Raw genomic sequence first — 18,944 nt, forward strand, 5'->3', positions numbered from 1 at the left:
TTGTCAGTGATGCAGGACGGAGAGCCTGACAAGGACAGCTGTCTAGTTGTTCAGATGGGATAAAAAACCGAGGTCCCGTGTACACATTGGCGAGCACGTAAAAGATCCCTTGGCAGTTGGAATTCTATATAAGAGTAGGCCGTAGCGCCGCTGCCCGGGCAAAATTTCCCTCATAGCACACTGTATGGCGTTTGCCCATCTTCATTAGCCCAGGGTAGGAGCAGAACAGTAGGACGTTAAACCCTATTTCACTTCATTTCATTTTATTTGCTCCTACGTCCTATTAAGAAATTCTGACATGATATTTAAATACTGATGTTATAGTAGTAAGATGAATGTTTATAAAGATTAATTAAGGTATTATCAGTTTACCTGTCAGTTTACCTGTCATCAAATCTTACATCATCCAGGTAAAATGAAAGAAGAAAATATTTTTTTTTGTAGATTAGAAAATAACATAAGGTGATATGAGGTTTAACAGACTACAAGCTGATTAAAATACAGATCTATATTTCATTTCGTTTTTTTATACGTTCAATGGCCTACACTACATAAAGATCTGACTAGTTGTAGTGGGAGGTTGCATCAGAGGTCATACGAGCGGCTTTTAGCCCTATGACATCAGACATTTAATTAACCAATCAGCATTGATGTTACTAGTGGATTACCCACAGTTCCGTGTAAAACATGCCTAAAGCTTGTCGTAACAGACCATTAAATTAGCTTTTCCCTCACATCATCCAGAACGCCAGTAATATAACAACTCTTTCAGATCCTAGTGTAGTAAAGACAAGTAAAATGAAATTTTGAACTATAAAAAACAAAACAAAATAGGATCTGTGTTTTAATCAGATTGAACAGACTACATTCCAGCCCCAAAGCATGCTCTGTACAGTGTACTATTAGGGGTATTTTTGCACAGCCAACCTCATTCTTCTCCCGGCTCTCCCTCATTTCTCTAGCTACCTTTCAGAAACCAAACATTCATAGGGGACATTTACTATTTACGGAAACCAAACGTTGTGTTTTCCACATCAATGGATCTAAAAAAACAAGTGGGCAGTACGGCGCAAACCTTTGTGACTTCCAGTGTGATAAGTTGATTCTAATCAGTGCATTTAAGAAACAAAAAAAGCCAAGTTATTCCTGCCATGTTTTCAACTTATATGGATCTAAAAAAAAAGAAATAGGACATTACGTTGCAAACCTTTGTAACTTCCAATGTGATAAGTTGATTCCAATCAGTGCATTTAAAAAAAAACGAAAAAAAATTATTGAGTTATTGATATGATGGGTTTTTTTTCAAGTGTTTCAGAAAAAATTTATCAATTCTGATTTTACAAGAAACCCTAGAGAGCAGTAGTGGTATTTATAAAGTTCTTCATATTAATCATATTCACGCTATCATATAAAGACAAATTATTCTTGATAAAAATATTAAAAAACAAACTCTTTATCTTTCTTAATGTCTTGCTTTAGTCAGGGGCAGATAATCAGATGACATTTCCTGATAATTTGCACCCTGGGACCCTGATTTTGGCGCCAAATGTTCTGTGGGGAATTATTGAAGAGTATTTGTTTAAAGTGGGATGCATACTGCGTGCATCACAGAATGCTTGTGAATGTGGTGCATCATGGTATATCTCATACTAGCCTTTTAAACTCGATATCTTTAACAAAAAGAAGAAATCAACCTCATGTCTGCTTTTGCACGTCTGCCTTTCCCCTCTGCCGACAGTCTTGTGTCTACCTTCTCTGTTTGTGTTCTCCTCACAGTTTTGTTAGAAAAAGATAAACGCCTTACACTTGGAGCTCGGAGCCAGGGTGTCTGAAGCCAGTTCAAAGCTGTTGAGATTTCGACTACTATGAAAACATGAGTGGAGTAACGAGATGTAAGGAATATGGTAAAGAAAATTAAACACAGACAGAAAACACATCGGAGATACGATGAGAGAAAAAAATAAACAATATACATGATACACTTTTAAACTAGCGGGGATGGTACTCATATTAAATTATCTACTACTTTGTAATAGGTTCTTTAAGTTTGTGATTTTATCTAGTGACGTAAGTGGCGCTCCATAATAGTGGCACCAGATAAAGCTGATAGGTAAAAAGGAGATAGGTAAAAAGGGTTAGGTTAGGGTGTCGACTACTTTGTAATGGGTTTCCTTTAAGTTTGTGATTTTATCTAGTGATGTAAGTGGCACTCCGTAATAGTGGCACCAGAAAAAGCTGATAGGTATAAGGGTTAGGTTAGGGTGTCGACTACTTTGTAATGGGTTTCCTTTAAGTTTGTGATTTTATCTAGTGACGTAAGTGATGCTCATAGTGGCACCGGAAAAAGCTGATAGGTAAAAAGGAGATAGATAGAAAGGGTTAGGTTAGGGTGTCGATTTTACCTGTGCCATTATTACCTAAATTCAGCATAGGTAGGATTACCAAACAGGAGATTGGTAGAAAGGATTAGGGTTGCTTTTATTGTATGTGTTGATTTTACCTGTTTTGGACGTAAATGACTAAACAAACCATTTTCCAATTGCTCAAAATAAAACAGTAAATAAAATCATTTGTTTTTGAAACCTTGATTACGTAAGAATGTATTTAGGTACATAGAGAAAATTCCTTAGAGGAACATGCCCCAAAATGCTCTCCTAGTATACTTGCACCTTAGTTCAGGGATCAGACCACTCACTTTAGATATAAGATTTGCTGGCCCTGATAAACTGAGATGAAATTTGATCTGAAATGATTTTATGAGTTGATGAAATGAAGGCAATACAAGGATGTAGAGAATCTGTTAACATTCGTATCATTCAATAGAAACATAATAATAGCTTTGTTGGCAACAAAAATACATATATCATTTACCAGGCTCTCATTCTACAGTATGACCTGTCCGACATATTTACCATGATATAACTACTCTATTTCTTTTAATCCTGGATGGCCGAGTAGTTAGCGCGTGCGTGGTGTATCATAAGGTCTGTCATTGAGTCAACTGGCGTTCTTTCTATTTCCCGGTTGTGCGTTACAAGGAGTAGGGTCGCCAGAGCAACCTCGTGGTTTTTTTATCCGGGTCCTCCAGTTTCCTCCCACTGCTAAAGATCCCTACGTGCAAGCAAATTATTGAAATAAAATTGAACCATATGTTAGTCCCAAAATGACCTAGTTTGTGTCGTGTGGACATTAAGCCCCATCTCTCTCTCTCTCTCTCTCTCTCTTTAAGGGAAGGATATTGGATGTGCTCTGTCCATCTCTCTGTCTATATCTGTCCATCTATCCGTTGTGTTCCAGTTCTGTATACGGAACATAGGCCCTATCTAATCAACTCTTCAAGAAATCTTTTTGAAACTCTGTACACACATCAATCTGTTATAGTATTTGTGCCTTTTGCAATTTTGACATTTCTTGAAAACAAAATTGATTTAATTTTTGGTATACAAATGACCAGGGATGTAGACGAGTGTTCAGTGTTAATGTGGAAATCTGATTAAAATACAGATCTATATTTCGTTTCGTTTTTTATACTTTCAATGGCCTACACTACATGAAGATCTGACAAGTTATAGCTATAGGTCACGTCAGGGGTAAAAAGACCGACTTATGACCCTATGACATCAGACATTTGATTAACCAATCAGCATTGATGTTACTAGTGGATTACCCACAGTTCCGTGAAAAACATGCCTTAAGCTCGCCGTAACAGACCGTTTTATTGGCTTATCCCTGACACCATTCAGAACACGAGTTAAATAACAACTCTTCCAGATCCAAGTGTAGTAAAGACAAGTAAAACGAAATTTTGAACTATAAAAACGAAATAGGATCTGTGTTTTAACCATATTGTGTCATGTGGGTGATTGGATTGATGATGTAATATTGAAAACATCCACATGTAGTTCATATTATGGTATAGATGCTGCCGCTGCCTTGTCCAAATCAGGAAGGAGTCTATAAGTGTTAATAATATGAAACATATAGAAACTCCAGGATGGGAGTGCACATGATGCCAAGTTCAACATTACATGCTGTTCAGATTAACGTAGAAATCAGATAAAATATGTTTAGATACGCCACCATGTGATTATACATGATCCCACGTTTAACATTATATCTGTTTATTCCCTTGTAAAATAGAATCATACTAGATATCAGCAGTGATACAGATTTTATTATTTGTAGAATCAGTCAAGAAGTATCTTTTTGATTCAAGATAGTTAATATAATAATTTTCTAAGCCCTCGGACAATTTAGGGGATCATGGTGACTAAGTGGGTAAGGCGCTGGTTCGCTAGCCTGGAGGTCGGGTGTGCGATCCCTGCATTGGCCGAGAAAGTCCATCCAGATTTTCCGGCGTGACAAGGACAGCTGTCTAGTCGTTCACATAAAAGATCCCTTGACAGTTGGAATTCGATATAAGAGTAGGCCATAGCGCTGCTGCCCGGGCAAAATTTCCCTCATAGCACACTGCATAGCGTATGCCCGTATTCATTAGCCCAGTATATAGGAGCAGAACAGTAGGACGTTAAACCCCAATATCATTTCATTTCATTTCATTTCGGACAATTTATATATAACCTGAAGATTACACAGGACTACAATAATTATTTATTACTGAGCAATTCAATTGTCTGTTATCAGGCAATGACTATTTATTATGAGTGACTAGGGTTCTATTGTTTTTATCAAGCAATGACTGTTTATTATGAGTGACTATTGTTTTTATCAAGCAATGACTGTTTATTATGAGTGACTATTGTTTTTATCAAGCAATGACTGTTTATTATGAGTGACTATTGTTTTTATCAAGCAATGACTGTTTATTATGAGTGACTATTGTTTTTATCAAGCAATGACTGTTTATTATGTGTGACTATTGTTTTTATCAAGCAATGACTGTTTATTATGAGTGACTATTGTTTTTATCAAGCAATGACTGTTTATTATGAGTGACTATTGTTTTTATCAAACAATGATATTCTATAGAATTGTATCCAGTGTATTTCTAGTTCAGTTATTAAAGACCATTAAATCTATTTAGGTGAAAGATATTGTCCAAGCCTAATAAATTTTCAGGATGAGTAATTTAATTGATCTTTGTCAATTACAACTTGAGATCTAATTGTACCCAGTCATTAGCTTTAACGAAATGATCCTCGAAGACAGGCCATAGAAAAACAGGACAAAATATCAGTCACCAATGAACTAGTACTTTATATCTTTAGCTTTGTGTATTAAAAAGGACAATATAAACATTACAAATTGATAAATCTGTGCCCTAAGTGGTTGTATTGGCCAGTATCTGATTATCTAGCCTGGATTCCCATAGTCAGTGGTGCAGGAGGGAGGGAAGACCTGGTACGGAAAAAACTGCCTAGTTTTTAGGATGGTATCAAAAATACAAATTTGTAAAAGATTACTTGGCAGTTGGAATATGAAATAAGAGTAGGCCATAACGCCACTGCCTGGACAAAATTATCCCCACAGTACCCTGCATTGGGTATGCTTGTTTGGTGGCGTTAAAAGGTATAAGCCATTACCCCCCCTCCATTTGATTTCATGTAGTTTCATTTCGCTCTCATTGCAAATCTATGTGTAAAATATATGAAACGTGTGTAATCTGTTATCCCCCCCCCCTCGCTATTTCATGTAATTTTATTTCGCTCTCATTGCAAATCTATGTGTAAAATATATGAAACGTGTTTAATCTGTAATCCCCCCCCCCCCCTCGCTATTTCATGTAATTTTATTTCGCTCTCATTGCAAATCTATGTGTAAAATATATGAAACATGTGTAATCTGTAATCCCCCCCCCCCCCCTCGCTATTTCATGTAATTTTATTTCGCTCTCATTGCAAATCTATGTGTAAAATATATGAAATGTGTGTAATCTGTAATCCCCCCTCGCTATTTCATGTAATTTTATTTCGCTCTCATTGCAAATCTATGTGTAAAATATATGAAATGTGTGTAATCTGTAATCACCCGCCCCCCCCCCCCCCCCCCCCCGCTATTTCATGTAATTTTATTTCGTTCTGTGTGAAAACCGTACATAAAACATGCAAAATCATGGATTAATGAACCTTGTTACACATGGCGCTGTAACATACGTAAATTGGCGGGACTACAAAATAAATATCTCCTACACAAACTGTAATCCCCCCCCCCCCCCCACGCTATTTCATGTAATTTTATTTCGCTCTGTGTGAAAATCTGTACATAAAACATACAAAAACATGAATTATTGAACCTTGTTACACATGACGCTGTAACATACGTAAATTGACGGGAATACAAAATAAATATCTCCTACACAAACTATTTCATCTGATTTATTTTACACCGAACGAGAATTATAATCCTCCATCAAAATCAATATCAGCACAAACCTTTCATTGTCAGTTTTTTTATGAATGGAATTGTATAATAGGGGATTACTTTTTTATGTGTGTCAGTTGATGGGTCAAAGTGATTTGGCATGTCGATGTAATAACATTAGGTATTAATGTTCTGCAAGTTTTTTTTTCATGCTCTGCTGATAAAAAATGATAATTTGAAATCTGCCAGGTGCCGTTAAGCTGCTGTTTGTACGTATTATTGGGTTTTAGTTGGGGTAACAGTTGCTACTACATTCTCTATATCACTTCACCGACATGCTCATCAAGATATTTCTATTTTTGAAATCTTTGATATGATGAAAAAAAAACCACGCAAATTAGCAGTGTTAAGAAACGGTTTTTTTTAACTGGAATCATGAAAGAGCGATAAGGACGTAACTCATATTTTTTATTTTTCTTTTGAGAATATATTTTTAAAATGTCTTTTTTTGCAAGTGTTAAACTCTAACAAGCGTGAAACCTGAATGATATATACCGATAATTCTAAGAAGCGTGAAACCGGAATGATATATACGGATATTAATAAATGAGGGGCTTGTGTTTAAACTTGTAAAAATGAATATCATTTAAATACTACATGAACGATGGTGTGTCTTTTTACAGAAAATAAATGGAAGTTTTACGTATTAGACGAGTTTCTTTGATCGTGTACATGCCCAACGTTCACAAGGTCATGACATAAAGATATGAGAAATTAAAGGATAATATATTGAAATTATCAGTGAAATGACTGGGCAATAAACTCTGTAACACTTTTAGAAGGAAACATTATACCCCAGCAAAAAGGATATATTGAAATTATCAGTGAAATGACTGGACAATAAACTCTGTAACACTTTAAATATTTTGGTCTTTGGGAACACAACTATAGGAACCGTTATACCTCGGCAAAAAGGATATATTGAAATTACCAGTGAAATGACTGGACAATAACCTCTGTAACACTTAAAATATTTTGGTCTTTTGGAACACAACTATAGGAAATGTTATACCCCGGCAAAAAGATACCCCTCTGGTGAACTCCCTCGAAAGCAGATGCCTCTAGACCACCACTTGGCTACTCAAGCCTCCTGAGGATGTTCAGAAGTCTACACGTGCACAAAAGGCGTTTTGTCGACGAGCTTAATTTAAAACGATCCGGCCAGCAGGTGTAAATATTGTTTTTAAAACGATCTGGCCAGCAGGTGTAAATATTGAACAATTACCTGATTCACACATTTATTAAAAATTCAGAACGGAATCAAAGACGTTTCAGATGATCTTTGAAATCCGAGCCTGGAATACGAACTGATATGATATTCTTTGATATTAAAACATCTGTGTTTAAAGTATTAAAGAGTAGAGTATTTAGTGAAGGAAACAGTCGACTAGTCGAACATCCCGGGCACCAGGTCAAGGGGGGGATAATTCAGGTAATTAGGCACGGAGATAGGATCAGGTGAAGGAACATTTCTTTGTGACAGGTTGAACCGGTGCGGAAATGTGTGTTTGTAAAACTTGAACACCTTTCATATTATATAAACATCTTAGTTTTAAGTCTTGATCCTCTAATCAACATCGTATCTTGTACGTACTTTATCCTGTGTATAAACTCCTTGACTACAGGATGAAATATATCTCTAGTCTTCTAACCGCAAGCATCAAAAGAACAACGGACTCGCTGATATTACTGTAATAAGAGGAAAGGTTTATTGATGAAGTCAAGATAATAATATATATTTTATATTAACATCTTGGGTTATATTTAGAAGAATAGAAGTTACTTTTCACAGAGAGAGAGAGAGAGATGGGGTTTAATGTCCACTCGACACAAACTAGGTCATTTCGGGACTAACATTTGGTTTTTAATTTTATTTACATAATTCGCTTGCGCGTAGGGGTCTTTAGCAGTGGGAGGAAACCAGAGGCCCCGGAGAAAACCCACGAGGTTGGACAGTCATTGAGTCAACTGGCGTGGTTTCGATTCCGACGGTAGTACATGACAAGAAGGGTCGCCTGTTTAACCTTGTGTGTTTGCTCCGAGACCTCCGGTTTCCTCCCATTACTAAAGACCCCTACGCACACACGAATTATTGAAATAAAGTTGAACTATATGTTAGTCCCCAAATAACCTAGTTTGTGTCAAATGGATGTTACCCTCCTCTCTCTCTCTCTTTTTTTTTCTCTCTCTCTCTCTCTCTCTCTCTCTCTCTAAATTTGAAAAGTTATGCAACTAGGTGCCTGTGTAAATAAGACAATGAAAATGTGCCCTGTTCATATCTAAGGTTAAAACACACCATCTTTATACAGGAATTATGGTTTAGAAAGTGTTCTAGTTAAATTATAAACCATCATCAATTAAGAAATAAAAGAAGTTTATTTTAAATGATGTGTTAAGAAACCCATAAACTTTGGGGATTTCAAATTGCAATATCCATCTTTCAAAAATGATTGTAGACTTTTTTTTAAATGGATATCATATTCATCATAAATCATTACAACATTCCACGCAATTTACATCTCTTAAATTCTCATCAAAACTTAATCATGCAGAATAAAATACTGGTATACGAAAATTGAAATCAACTTTTCTACAACAATTTAACTAAGTTCACACCAATTTCAAGTTCATGTTATTCAGGAACACCCTATAAAGGGGAAATAAGTCCTATATCAGCCAGAATAATTTGTCGCCATTAATCATCTTTTTATCACACTAATTGTTGACTATATTAATTTAGAAATTCTTACGGTTTAAGATCAGGTACTTAATATTAACGAATAATATCCCCTGTTTATCTCTCTACAATGTTGATTACTGTCAAAGCCCAGATTAAACGAAGTCGGGCCCTGGACCAGACTAGAATCACGGATTCCCCTGACCACTATGAAAAGATTATAATTAGCATACAAGCGATCGCCTATGTCATGGGTTTTGACCAATCATAGAGAAGGTTGAGGAATCGCAGACTCACCCATCGCACCTCTAGACCGATAAGTGGAACTTAGTAGTTTTTTTCTCTTTTTACCATAAACCTTGGAGCCCTGGGCCTGGGACCATTTGGCCCACGCCTAAGCTGGAAATGCTTACTGTAAATATATCGATAGCGAATCAATTCAAGAATTAAGAGTTTTCATATATTATATTTAAGAAAGATTCAGTTAAGATATAGACGGCCATTATATCACGGAATCAACATTTATTTTTATAATTTATAAACTTCCTATTTCTTGGTGAGAAAAAACAACTATCTGCTGCTCCTCTCGAAAACCTTTAGATTTGGAAATTCTGAAGTTCTGAAATTTTGAACAACACAACTTTCAAGAGACTCAAGTGATTATTTATCTATCATGGACTCTAAAAACTAAAAAGGAAATTGCTTTGGCCTAAATAGTTTTGGTTATTAGGAATATTTTTAATGTTAAATCTACTTTAGAAATTTATGTATATAAATTAATGAAGCAAATAATATATTTTCTAGCAATTTATCGTAAAATCGCTTAAAGACAGGGTGTAATCAAGGAGTGTTTTTTCTTTATAAAAAATTAATTATTAATGTGAAAATATAGTAAATCTTTGATATACATTTTCTGGCAATTTATCGCAAAGTGTCTCGAATTTAATTTTTATTACGAGCGTCTATGAAACATTTTAAAAATATTTTGAGTAGATTTTGAATATGTTACACCTATTTAATCAGTAAAGATGATGAGATTAAGAGATAAGATATTTTTTCTACTAATGAAGCCGTATTTTTTTTTTCTAGTCAAGATATGTTTTTATTGACGATTGGTGTAGCGTGGAGGAGAAATATGTTTTTCTAGTAGTTAGTAGACGTACGGTAAATTGACAGTAAAAACTAACACTCCTCGTCTGCCGCAATAATTACCTTCATACTCAAAATCACAGAGATTTTAAATAACGAGAAATATCAGGGATTTTTTGCAGGATTTTTTTTTTCTGCTGACAGCTGTGTAAGATCTATTTTAGTTGGGTTGTAAACGTAGACTTCATGTCAATATGAGGATATTACTCCTTATAAAACTATTCAACTAGTATCGATATAACTCCTTATAAAACTATTCAACTCGTATCAATATCATATAACTCCTTATAAAACTATTCAACTAGTATCGATATAACTCCTTATAAAACTATTCAACTCGTATCAATATCATATAACTCCTTATAAAACTATTCAACTTGTATTAATATCATATAACTCCTTATAAAACTATTCAACTCATATCAATATCATATAACTCCTTATAAAACTCATATCAATATCATATAACTCCTTATAAAACTCATATCAATATCATATAACTCCTTATAAAACTCATATCAATATCATATAACTCCTTATAAAAACTCATATCAATATCATATAACTCCTTATAAAACTCATATCAATATCATATAACTCCTTATAAAACTCATATCAATATCATATAACTCCTTATAAAAACTCATATCAATATCATATAACTCCTTATAAAACTCATATCAATATCATATAACTCCTTATAAAACTCATATCAATATCATATAACTCCTTATAAAACTCATATCAATATCATATAACTCCTTATAAAACTCATATCAATATCATATAACTCCTTATAAAACTCATATCAATATCATATAACTCCTTATAAAACTCATATCAATATCATATAACTCCTTATAAAACTCATATCAATATCATATAACTCCTTATAAAACTCATATCAATTCTGTGAGTTGCAGCGGCTGAGTGAGAAGGTCCTGGGTTTGATCCTTTTGCTCTCCAAGATAATTCCCAGGATTCTCCAGCGTGTATTCCCTTTGTCAGTGGTGCTGGAAGAAGGGCCTGACAGGAAAAATACCTTAGGTCCCATTGTAAGCAAGATTGTTCTTTGGACAATAAAATTGGTCATGGATTGATGGACTTTGATTTTTGACATGACATGACAATTCTAATATGGCTGTGATGATGTTTTGGACCATTAAACAGTTGTATTTGCTGGCTGGGGGTGGGGGGTGGATGGCCGAATGGTTAGCACGTGCGCTGTATCATAAGGTCTGTCATTGAATCAACTGCCGTGGTTTCGATTCCCCAGTTGTACGTGATAAGGAGTAGGGTTGCCTGTTTAGTCAGTGACTGACTGTATAAATAAAATTTATGTCAGTGGACTTGTATTTCAGTGGATTACTACACAAGAAATATAACTTGGGTTACATTTCTGGGTAGTAATCCACTCAATCTAGAGTGATCCGTCAACATATATATGTGACAATTATCTAAATATTTCCATCAGATCTGGTAAATATCGGAACTTGTTACATCACTATAGATTAGGGCACTCTCTAAATAGGGTTCAAGAGACTTTACGCAACGTTATCGTAACCCCCCCCAAAAAAACATGAATTATACTGATTTATTATACAAAACAATATTTGTATCTTTATTTAAATAATATATCCATAATGAGATACTGGTTTTATGATAATGGCCGTTTAAACAGCTCCATCTAGACTACTCCTCACAATTTTTACAAATCCTAAAAAATATTGTCACTGTTGAAAGAATCATTTTGACGTCCTGCGGAGCGAGATGTGAGACTCCTAGTTCAAGCGAATCACAGAAACTCGACCACGATTTGAAACACATGGTCTCATTACAGCATGGACAATTTAAACACGTAATTAGGTAAAAAGTATACGCTTAATAATGCTCGTTGATTGGTTTACCTTCCACTGGTGCCATGTGTTTGTTATTGTAGAAAAGGGAGATAAATATGTTGAAGACGTTATAAATACCACTGATGATTTAATCGTATGTTAATGTCATATTATACCTATATTATTACGTATACCGCGGTTATTATTGCGTATACCACGGTTACTAATGATACTAATGATGACTGTACACTTATGTTGGGTCATAAATCTCACTAATTAGTTCCAATAATTTTGTTAAGATGTTTATTGTTAGTGATTCAAGTTTAATATGACACCAGTCATAGATAACGTGATACTATTTATTATATACAGTAGTAAAAGTTAGAGTTCGTCTGTTATACTTCGATATTGTGGAAGCAAGAGTTAAAATTCATCTCATACAGTACTAATGACTAGAGTTTGTCTACAATACTTCACTATTGTGAAAACAGGCGTTAAACGTACATTATAAAAAAGCTAAATCTGCCGATTGCAGGGCTTTCTTTTGGCTTCAAATTTATATAAATTATTATTTAAGCATTTATTCACATGACAAACCAATAATCAACTCTCTAGAGCTTCGGTTGGCCGAGATTGAAACGGATTTGAACACCTACGAGATTTAAAAATTTAATGATACAATGGATAATCGAGACTTAGTCTTGATTTTCCAGTACTGCTGTTATGATGATAATCAATCTACCCTTCATCTTGTCCAAACTATAAACAACCCAACTTCACTTAGAATAAAGTAATTTGAATGAACTTTTGAATATGTCCATTTTTCATTATCTGTTTTTAAACTATTATAGTGAGAACTGTCAGCTCTATATATAATGGCATCTTTGACTAAACAACGTGCAATACAAATAACACAGAACACAACAAACAACACAAATAACACAGAAAAACAGCACACAACAAACAATACAGCACGATTTTTTACAATTATATATGTACTGGTACAGAGAATACCACATCCAGCTATATTTCTTAAATATAAGGTCTGGTGTGGTTTCAATTCCCTGCTTGTACATGACAAGGAGTAAGGTCGCCTGTCCAACCTAATGGTTTTCCTCGGGTCCTCCGGTTTCCTACCACAGCTAAAGACCCCTACGCTCAAGCGAATTATTGAAGTAATATTAAACCATATGTTAGTCCCGAAATGATCTAGGTTGTGTTGAGTGGACGTTAAACCACATCTCTCTCAATCTCTCTTCATTTTCTTCTTTCAGATCTCGACTGGTTTAATAGCAAGAGTCGCCCAAGCTGATTGTAATTTTAATAAAGAAATGGAACTCGCTCCCCGCGTGTCACCGGAGTTTGAGCTAACACTCGATAACACACCATCTATCAGATCAATAGAAAATATGAACTTCTTCCAAATGAAAGGTAAGTCCACATTTAAATAACATTTCAAATACTAGAGATAATGAATATTCTAGCCAGAATTATTTTAGAAATGTCTGTAGGGTAAAGACTCTATAATCGGAAATTGCATAATTTAGAAGTTTTTGCAGTATAGAAGAAATTGTATGTAAATGGGGGGAGGAGGAGGGGAGGAGGAGGGGAGGGGGGGTAAAGATGTACCAGTATGTGTGACATGTTTGGGATGAGATACTCAATATGGTCTTACTTCAAATGACAATTCTGCTATGAAGAAATATTACTTGTTTAATAGGCCTTTTGTAATTAAACATATTAAAACAAGGAACAATATATGTATAGATTTGGGGGGTGGATGGCCAAATGGTTAGCATGTCCGCGCTGTATCATACGGTCTGTCATTGAGTCAACTGGCAGGGTTTCGATTCCCTAGTTGTACGTGACAAGGAGTAGGGTCGCCTGTCCAACCCTGTGGGTTTTCTCTGGGTCCTCCAGTTTCCTCCCACTGCTAAAGACCACTACGCTCAAGTGAATTATTCAAATAAAATTAAACAATATGTTAGTCCCAAAATGACCTAGTTTGTGTCGAGTGGACGTTAAACCCCATATACTATTGTATATTCTTGTATTTATTAACTTGATAATTTAATAGAGGTCAAATGTTAAATCCATTGGTCCCGGAATCAGCAAATTAAATGTCTGGCAATGTCAGGAATCAGATTGTTTAAACAAAGCCTTGTATTTTAAATTAAAGGATAATTTAGGGGTCTGTGTGATTGATTGATATCACCATGGCATAGAGAGAGAGAGGAAAAGGAGATTTTATAAGGAAGGACAAATTAACCAATTGTTATCTGTTTAGTTCTATTGTCATTCTAGCTGTCCATCAGATTTAACCAAACCGGTTTTTGTCTTTTACGATTTTTGGCATTTGAACATTTAATCTGAAAATTTCCATAACATAACCAAGAACAATTTCAAGGATATTAGTCAACAGCTTTTTCAAACAAAAAAAACAAAAAACATAATAAACACAAAACCATTGTCTTAAATAGTTTTTATTTTACAAGAATTAGTAAACTGTACTTAAAAATATATGATTTCATATTATATTACCAGAGATTGGTGAACTATACTTACCAATGACTTGGTCCTAATTAAATAGTTTTATTTTAAATATTATCTTTAAGTTCATATTATTTCTAGAAACTGGTGAACTTTATTTTTTATATAATAACAAGAATTGGTGACCAGTACTTAAAAATAGCTCAGTTCTATATAATTTTTATTTTTAATATTACTTGCATTAGTGAAATATTCTGAAAAATTTAATATTACTTGTAACCAGAAACTGGTGACTTTTATTTTTTATATTTTAACAAGAATTAGGGAACTTTACTTAAAAATAGCTAAGTCGTATATAATTTTTATTTTAAATATTACAAGTATAATATATGTTATTAGAACCCAGTGAACTGTACTAGAAGTCTATCTCCTATACCACTACTATGTGGATCTGTCCTGACAGATTCTAGTTTTAATTCCTCATTCTTAGACTATCACTTTCATCATGATCATGATAGCAGCAGATGCCACTCAAAGATCACGCAAAGTAAAGAATTCCAACGCTTCAAATTTAAAGACTTTTTTACTGCCGAACAGGAACATAAGAATTGTCTCAATCAGTCCAGATTTGTCAAAAACGTCAGCAATCTGTCAAGAAATTATGATACATGATGTAACTATGTCACGGTTCACGACTAACAAGCCTCGTTTCTCTCAAAAACTTGTGAATAAATCGACTCCTAAATCTTCAGCCGAAACAGAGATAGGCATCAAGAGCCTTTAATTTATGATTTCATCAAGTTTAAGGACTCGTTGGGTTCGGTTTTTAATGGTCGAGTGACGGAAGGGAGATAGATATCTGTTGTTATCATTAGATGTTTTTCACACTTTTACACAACTGGTTTCTCTGACAGTTTTTTTTTTTAAAACAAAAAGTGCAAAAGAGTTCAAGTTGGTACTTTTTTCATTTCTGTTGATTTTGAACAGCTTTTTTTATTTGGTTTCACTTGACAAGTACGTAATTCCATAAAATTACATCTTCAATAGACCTAGGGAAGTTCAACAATTCAACATTACAAATGTTTTATTTAATTTTAAACAAAAGGATATAACTGTTGTATTTTTATTGATGTTTTTATAAATTTGACTGAGTTTATTTCAGATTGTTTGTAAGGTTATGGATTTGTCAATTTTTAATGCTATTTTATCTGCTGTATCAGCGTACTCTTACAACTCAGTATAAAAAATACAAATTATTTATTTCTTGAAAAAAGAATATTGTTATTCATATTTTCGAGGTTATTCCAATTTTACAATATATTTGGAAATTATTTACTGTAACAGACCAATTCCAATTTTACAATATATTTGGAAATTATTAAATGTAACAGACCAATTCCAATTTTACAATATATTTGGAAATTATTAAATGTAACAGACCAATTCCAATTTTACAATATATTTGGAAATTATTTACTGTAACAGACCAATTCTAATTTTACAATCTCAGAACTCTTATTGTTAGTAGAATTCCTTTCTAACAGGTTTCGAATCCCTGGTTGTACGTGACAAGGATTAGGGTCACCTGTCCAACCTCGTTGTTTTTCTTCGGGTCCTCCGGTTTCCTCCCACTGCTAAAGACCCCTATGCGCAAGCGAATTATTGAAATAAAATTAAACCATATGTTAGTCCCGAAATGACCTAGTTTGTGTCGAGTAGACGTTAAACCCCATTTCTATCTCTCTACCTTTCTAACTATTATATTACAACAGTTGCTTCTCTAAAGGAATATCAGTCAATTCTGTCCGTATTTACAAAGATATGATAAATTGAAATTTTTTTCCAACTTTCTGTATCCCCTTGCAGACAACATATATTCATTTGACATACATCTTTTTAATTTGATTGAAGCCAGGAGATGTTTTAATTTTGTCTTAGTAATCTGATATGTATGTTTGTTTGTGATTTTTATGTATTGAGTCTTGTCTGTAGATTTGTTTTGTGTAATTGTGTGTAGTGCAGTCCTCCTGCACTTACTATTAAAGCAGCTAAGTCCGTAACTGAATATCATCCAAAATCTTCGACATTAAAAACCCAAATTTTTTTGCAATTTAAATCAGCATTGGTGTTGTGAGCTTACCTGGAAAAGATGGGCTTCTGATATCGAATATTTAAGACAAAATAAACATTTTACCATTGGTACACGAATCGTGTACCATAATGTGTTTCAGCGCCATTTGTAACAAGGTGCTCAAAGAATGAGGCTAGACATATTCCACAAATCATGTCAAACGGTGATATCATATTCTTATTTGGAGAGCATGCACAATAAATAATATCGGTGATGACTGGAATAACCAGACGCTAGAAACTGACTTGCGGCTGAGACTTCTGGCGTATTTCGCCGAACATAACTGATGACAATTCACAGTAAAACGGACACGATTGAATGTAAAACAGTTTATATAAATTCATATTACATTACTATATGTGTTGCGACTCATTTGTGGCAATTTCTAGGTCCAAAATATTAGTGATTTAACTCCTTTAAGTAAAGAATATGGATGCAATTTTATCATGGATTAAGCCGTGGAAAGCAGACATTGTCTGAAAGATACAAACACTTTAAGATTCCATCTTTGAAGGGACTTGAATGTATGAATAAATATCACATCTAAAGACTATCTTTATTATTAAAGAGATATTTATCCGATTTGTGATTCTGGCAGAGTTTTTAAAGAAGGGTATTCTCAGTAGTTGGCTCTTGAAGTTGTCAAACAGACCTCAGTGTTATAGTTAGCCTTGAAATCTCAAGTAGGAAGGTCATATTGTCAAGTATCAAGGTCATCGATTGATTGTGGGAAGTCCAGTCATTAAGACATATGAATATATACATGTCAATCATATCTGAAGCTTTGAACATCACACATGGTAAATCTTTACAAGGGATTAAGTTTTATCATGGTGTAAACTGTCTGTCGACATGTCTGTCATACTCATCAGGTGAAGGTGGACAAAGAAAATATGAAATGACAGGACTCGTTTTATCCATGTGAAAGTAGGAAAAACAACCAAATTGTCTAGAAAAACGACCAACTTTTCAAGAAAGAGAGAGAGAGAAAAATGGGGTTTAATGTCCACTCGACACAAACTAGGTCATTTCGTGACTAACATATGGTTCAATTTTATCCCCGGTTGTACATGACAAGGAGTAGGGTTGCCTGTCCAACCTCGTGGGTTTTGTACGTGACCTGGAGTAGGGTTGCCTGTCCAACCCTGTGGGTTTTTTTCCCTGTCCTCCGGTTTTCTCCCACTGCTAAAGACCCCTACGCGCAAACGAATTATTGAAATAAAATTAAACCATATGTTAGTCCCGAAATGACCTAGTTTGTGTCGAGTGGACGTTAAACCCCATTTCTCTCTCTCTCTACAAAAATATGTTAGGTAGATAAGGATGGCAGATTTGGCCAGTTATCCTTTTTAGCAGTGACTAGTTTCGTTCTAATTGAACTCTTCCGACTGATTTATCTCACTTGGTGAGTTTCTTTATATACTGTCTTGAAACCCTGGTCAGATTTCACCGGGGTTTGAGTTTTGGTGGGGTTTACCAGGGTTTCTAATACCAGGGTTTGGGATTTTACCAGTGTTTTGAGGATTTTACAGGGATTTTACCGGGGTTTTACCAAGGTTTTGAGGATTTTACCAAGGTTTTGAGGATTTTACCGGGGTTTTAAAGATTTTACTGGGGTTTGGGATCTTACCGGGATTTACAAAAAAGCCTGTACCGAGGTTTAGGAAAAGGCGAGGTTACAAAAATATGTTATTTTTACCTGAAAACGTCATTTTTTGCCCAAAAGTCTTACCACAATTCCCCCTTGATCTTCAGCCTGATCCCACCCAAATTTATATCTGATTGGTGCAATGGATTTTCAAAGCCAAAACTTTTCCATGCTGGATTTTTTAGTTTCCTCATTACTCAAGAAATGAGTTTAATTGTGTCATGGTGACATGAGACGCCAATTTTTATTATTTCCCTAACAAGGAAACCTGATTGTTTTTATTTGTGACAGAATGGGAAGTAGGGTGTTCCCGCGACTGCTCATGGCTGACAATTAAACTCTAATGAAATAAATTAAAGACGGTTTGAGGAGGACAGTTTGTGAGAATTAAAATCCTATAGATCAGTGCCAGAGACCAGGGAGTATTTTATCTGTCAAATTACTAATTTTAACTTTCAACATGTAAATTACATTTCGTAAGATTATCAACCACAAGAACTTCCAACTTTCATTCATCACGCCATTTTATGGAATTGTTTTGGCGCCAAGATTCTGTATTTCTGTTGACATCTCGGCTGACGCTCATTTCATTGTCTTCAAATCTTAACTCGTTAATTCGTAACGAGCCCC

At 34.6% G+C, this 18,944-nt stretch overlaps 1 protein-coding gene across 1 annotated transcript in view; it reads left to right on the top strand.

Annotated features, from left to right (window-relative positions):
- Nucleotides 1-18,944, top strand: part of LOC126822672 (E3 ubiquitin-protein ligase TRIM9) — a 187,868-nt gene that overhangs the window by 134,823 nt on the left and 34,101 nt on the right. The window contains exon 4 of the mRNA XM_050551677.2: nt 13,320-13,476. Within this exon, the coding sequence (XP_050407634.1) occupies nt 13,320-13,476 (157 nt within the window). The remainder of the gene's footprint in view (nt 1-13,319; nt 13,477-18,944) is intronic.

This window comes from Patella vulgata, chromosome 5 (assembly GCF_932274485.2).
Source record: "Patella vulgata chromosome 5, xgPatVulg1.2, whole genome shotgun sequence".
NCBI lineage: Eukaryota > Metazoa > Mollusca > Gastropoda > Patellidae > Patella > Patella vulgata.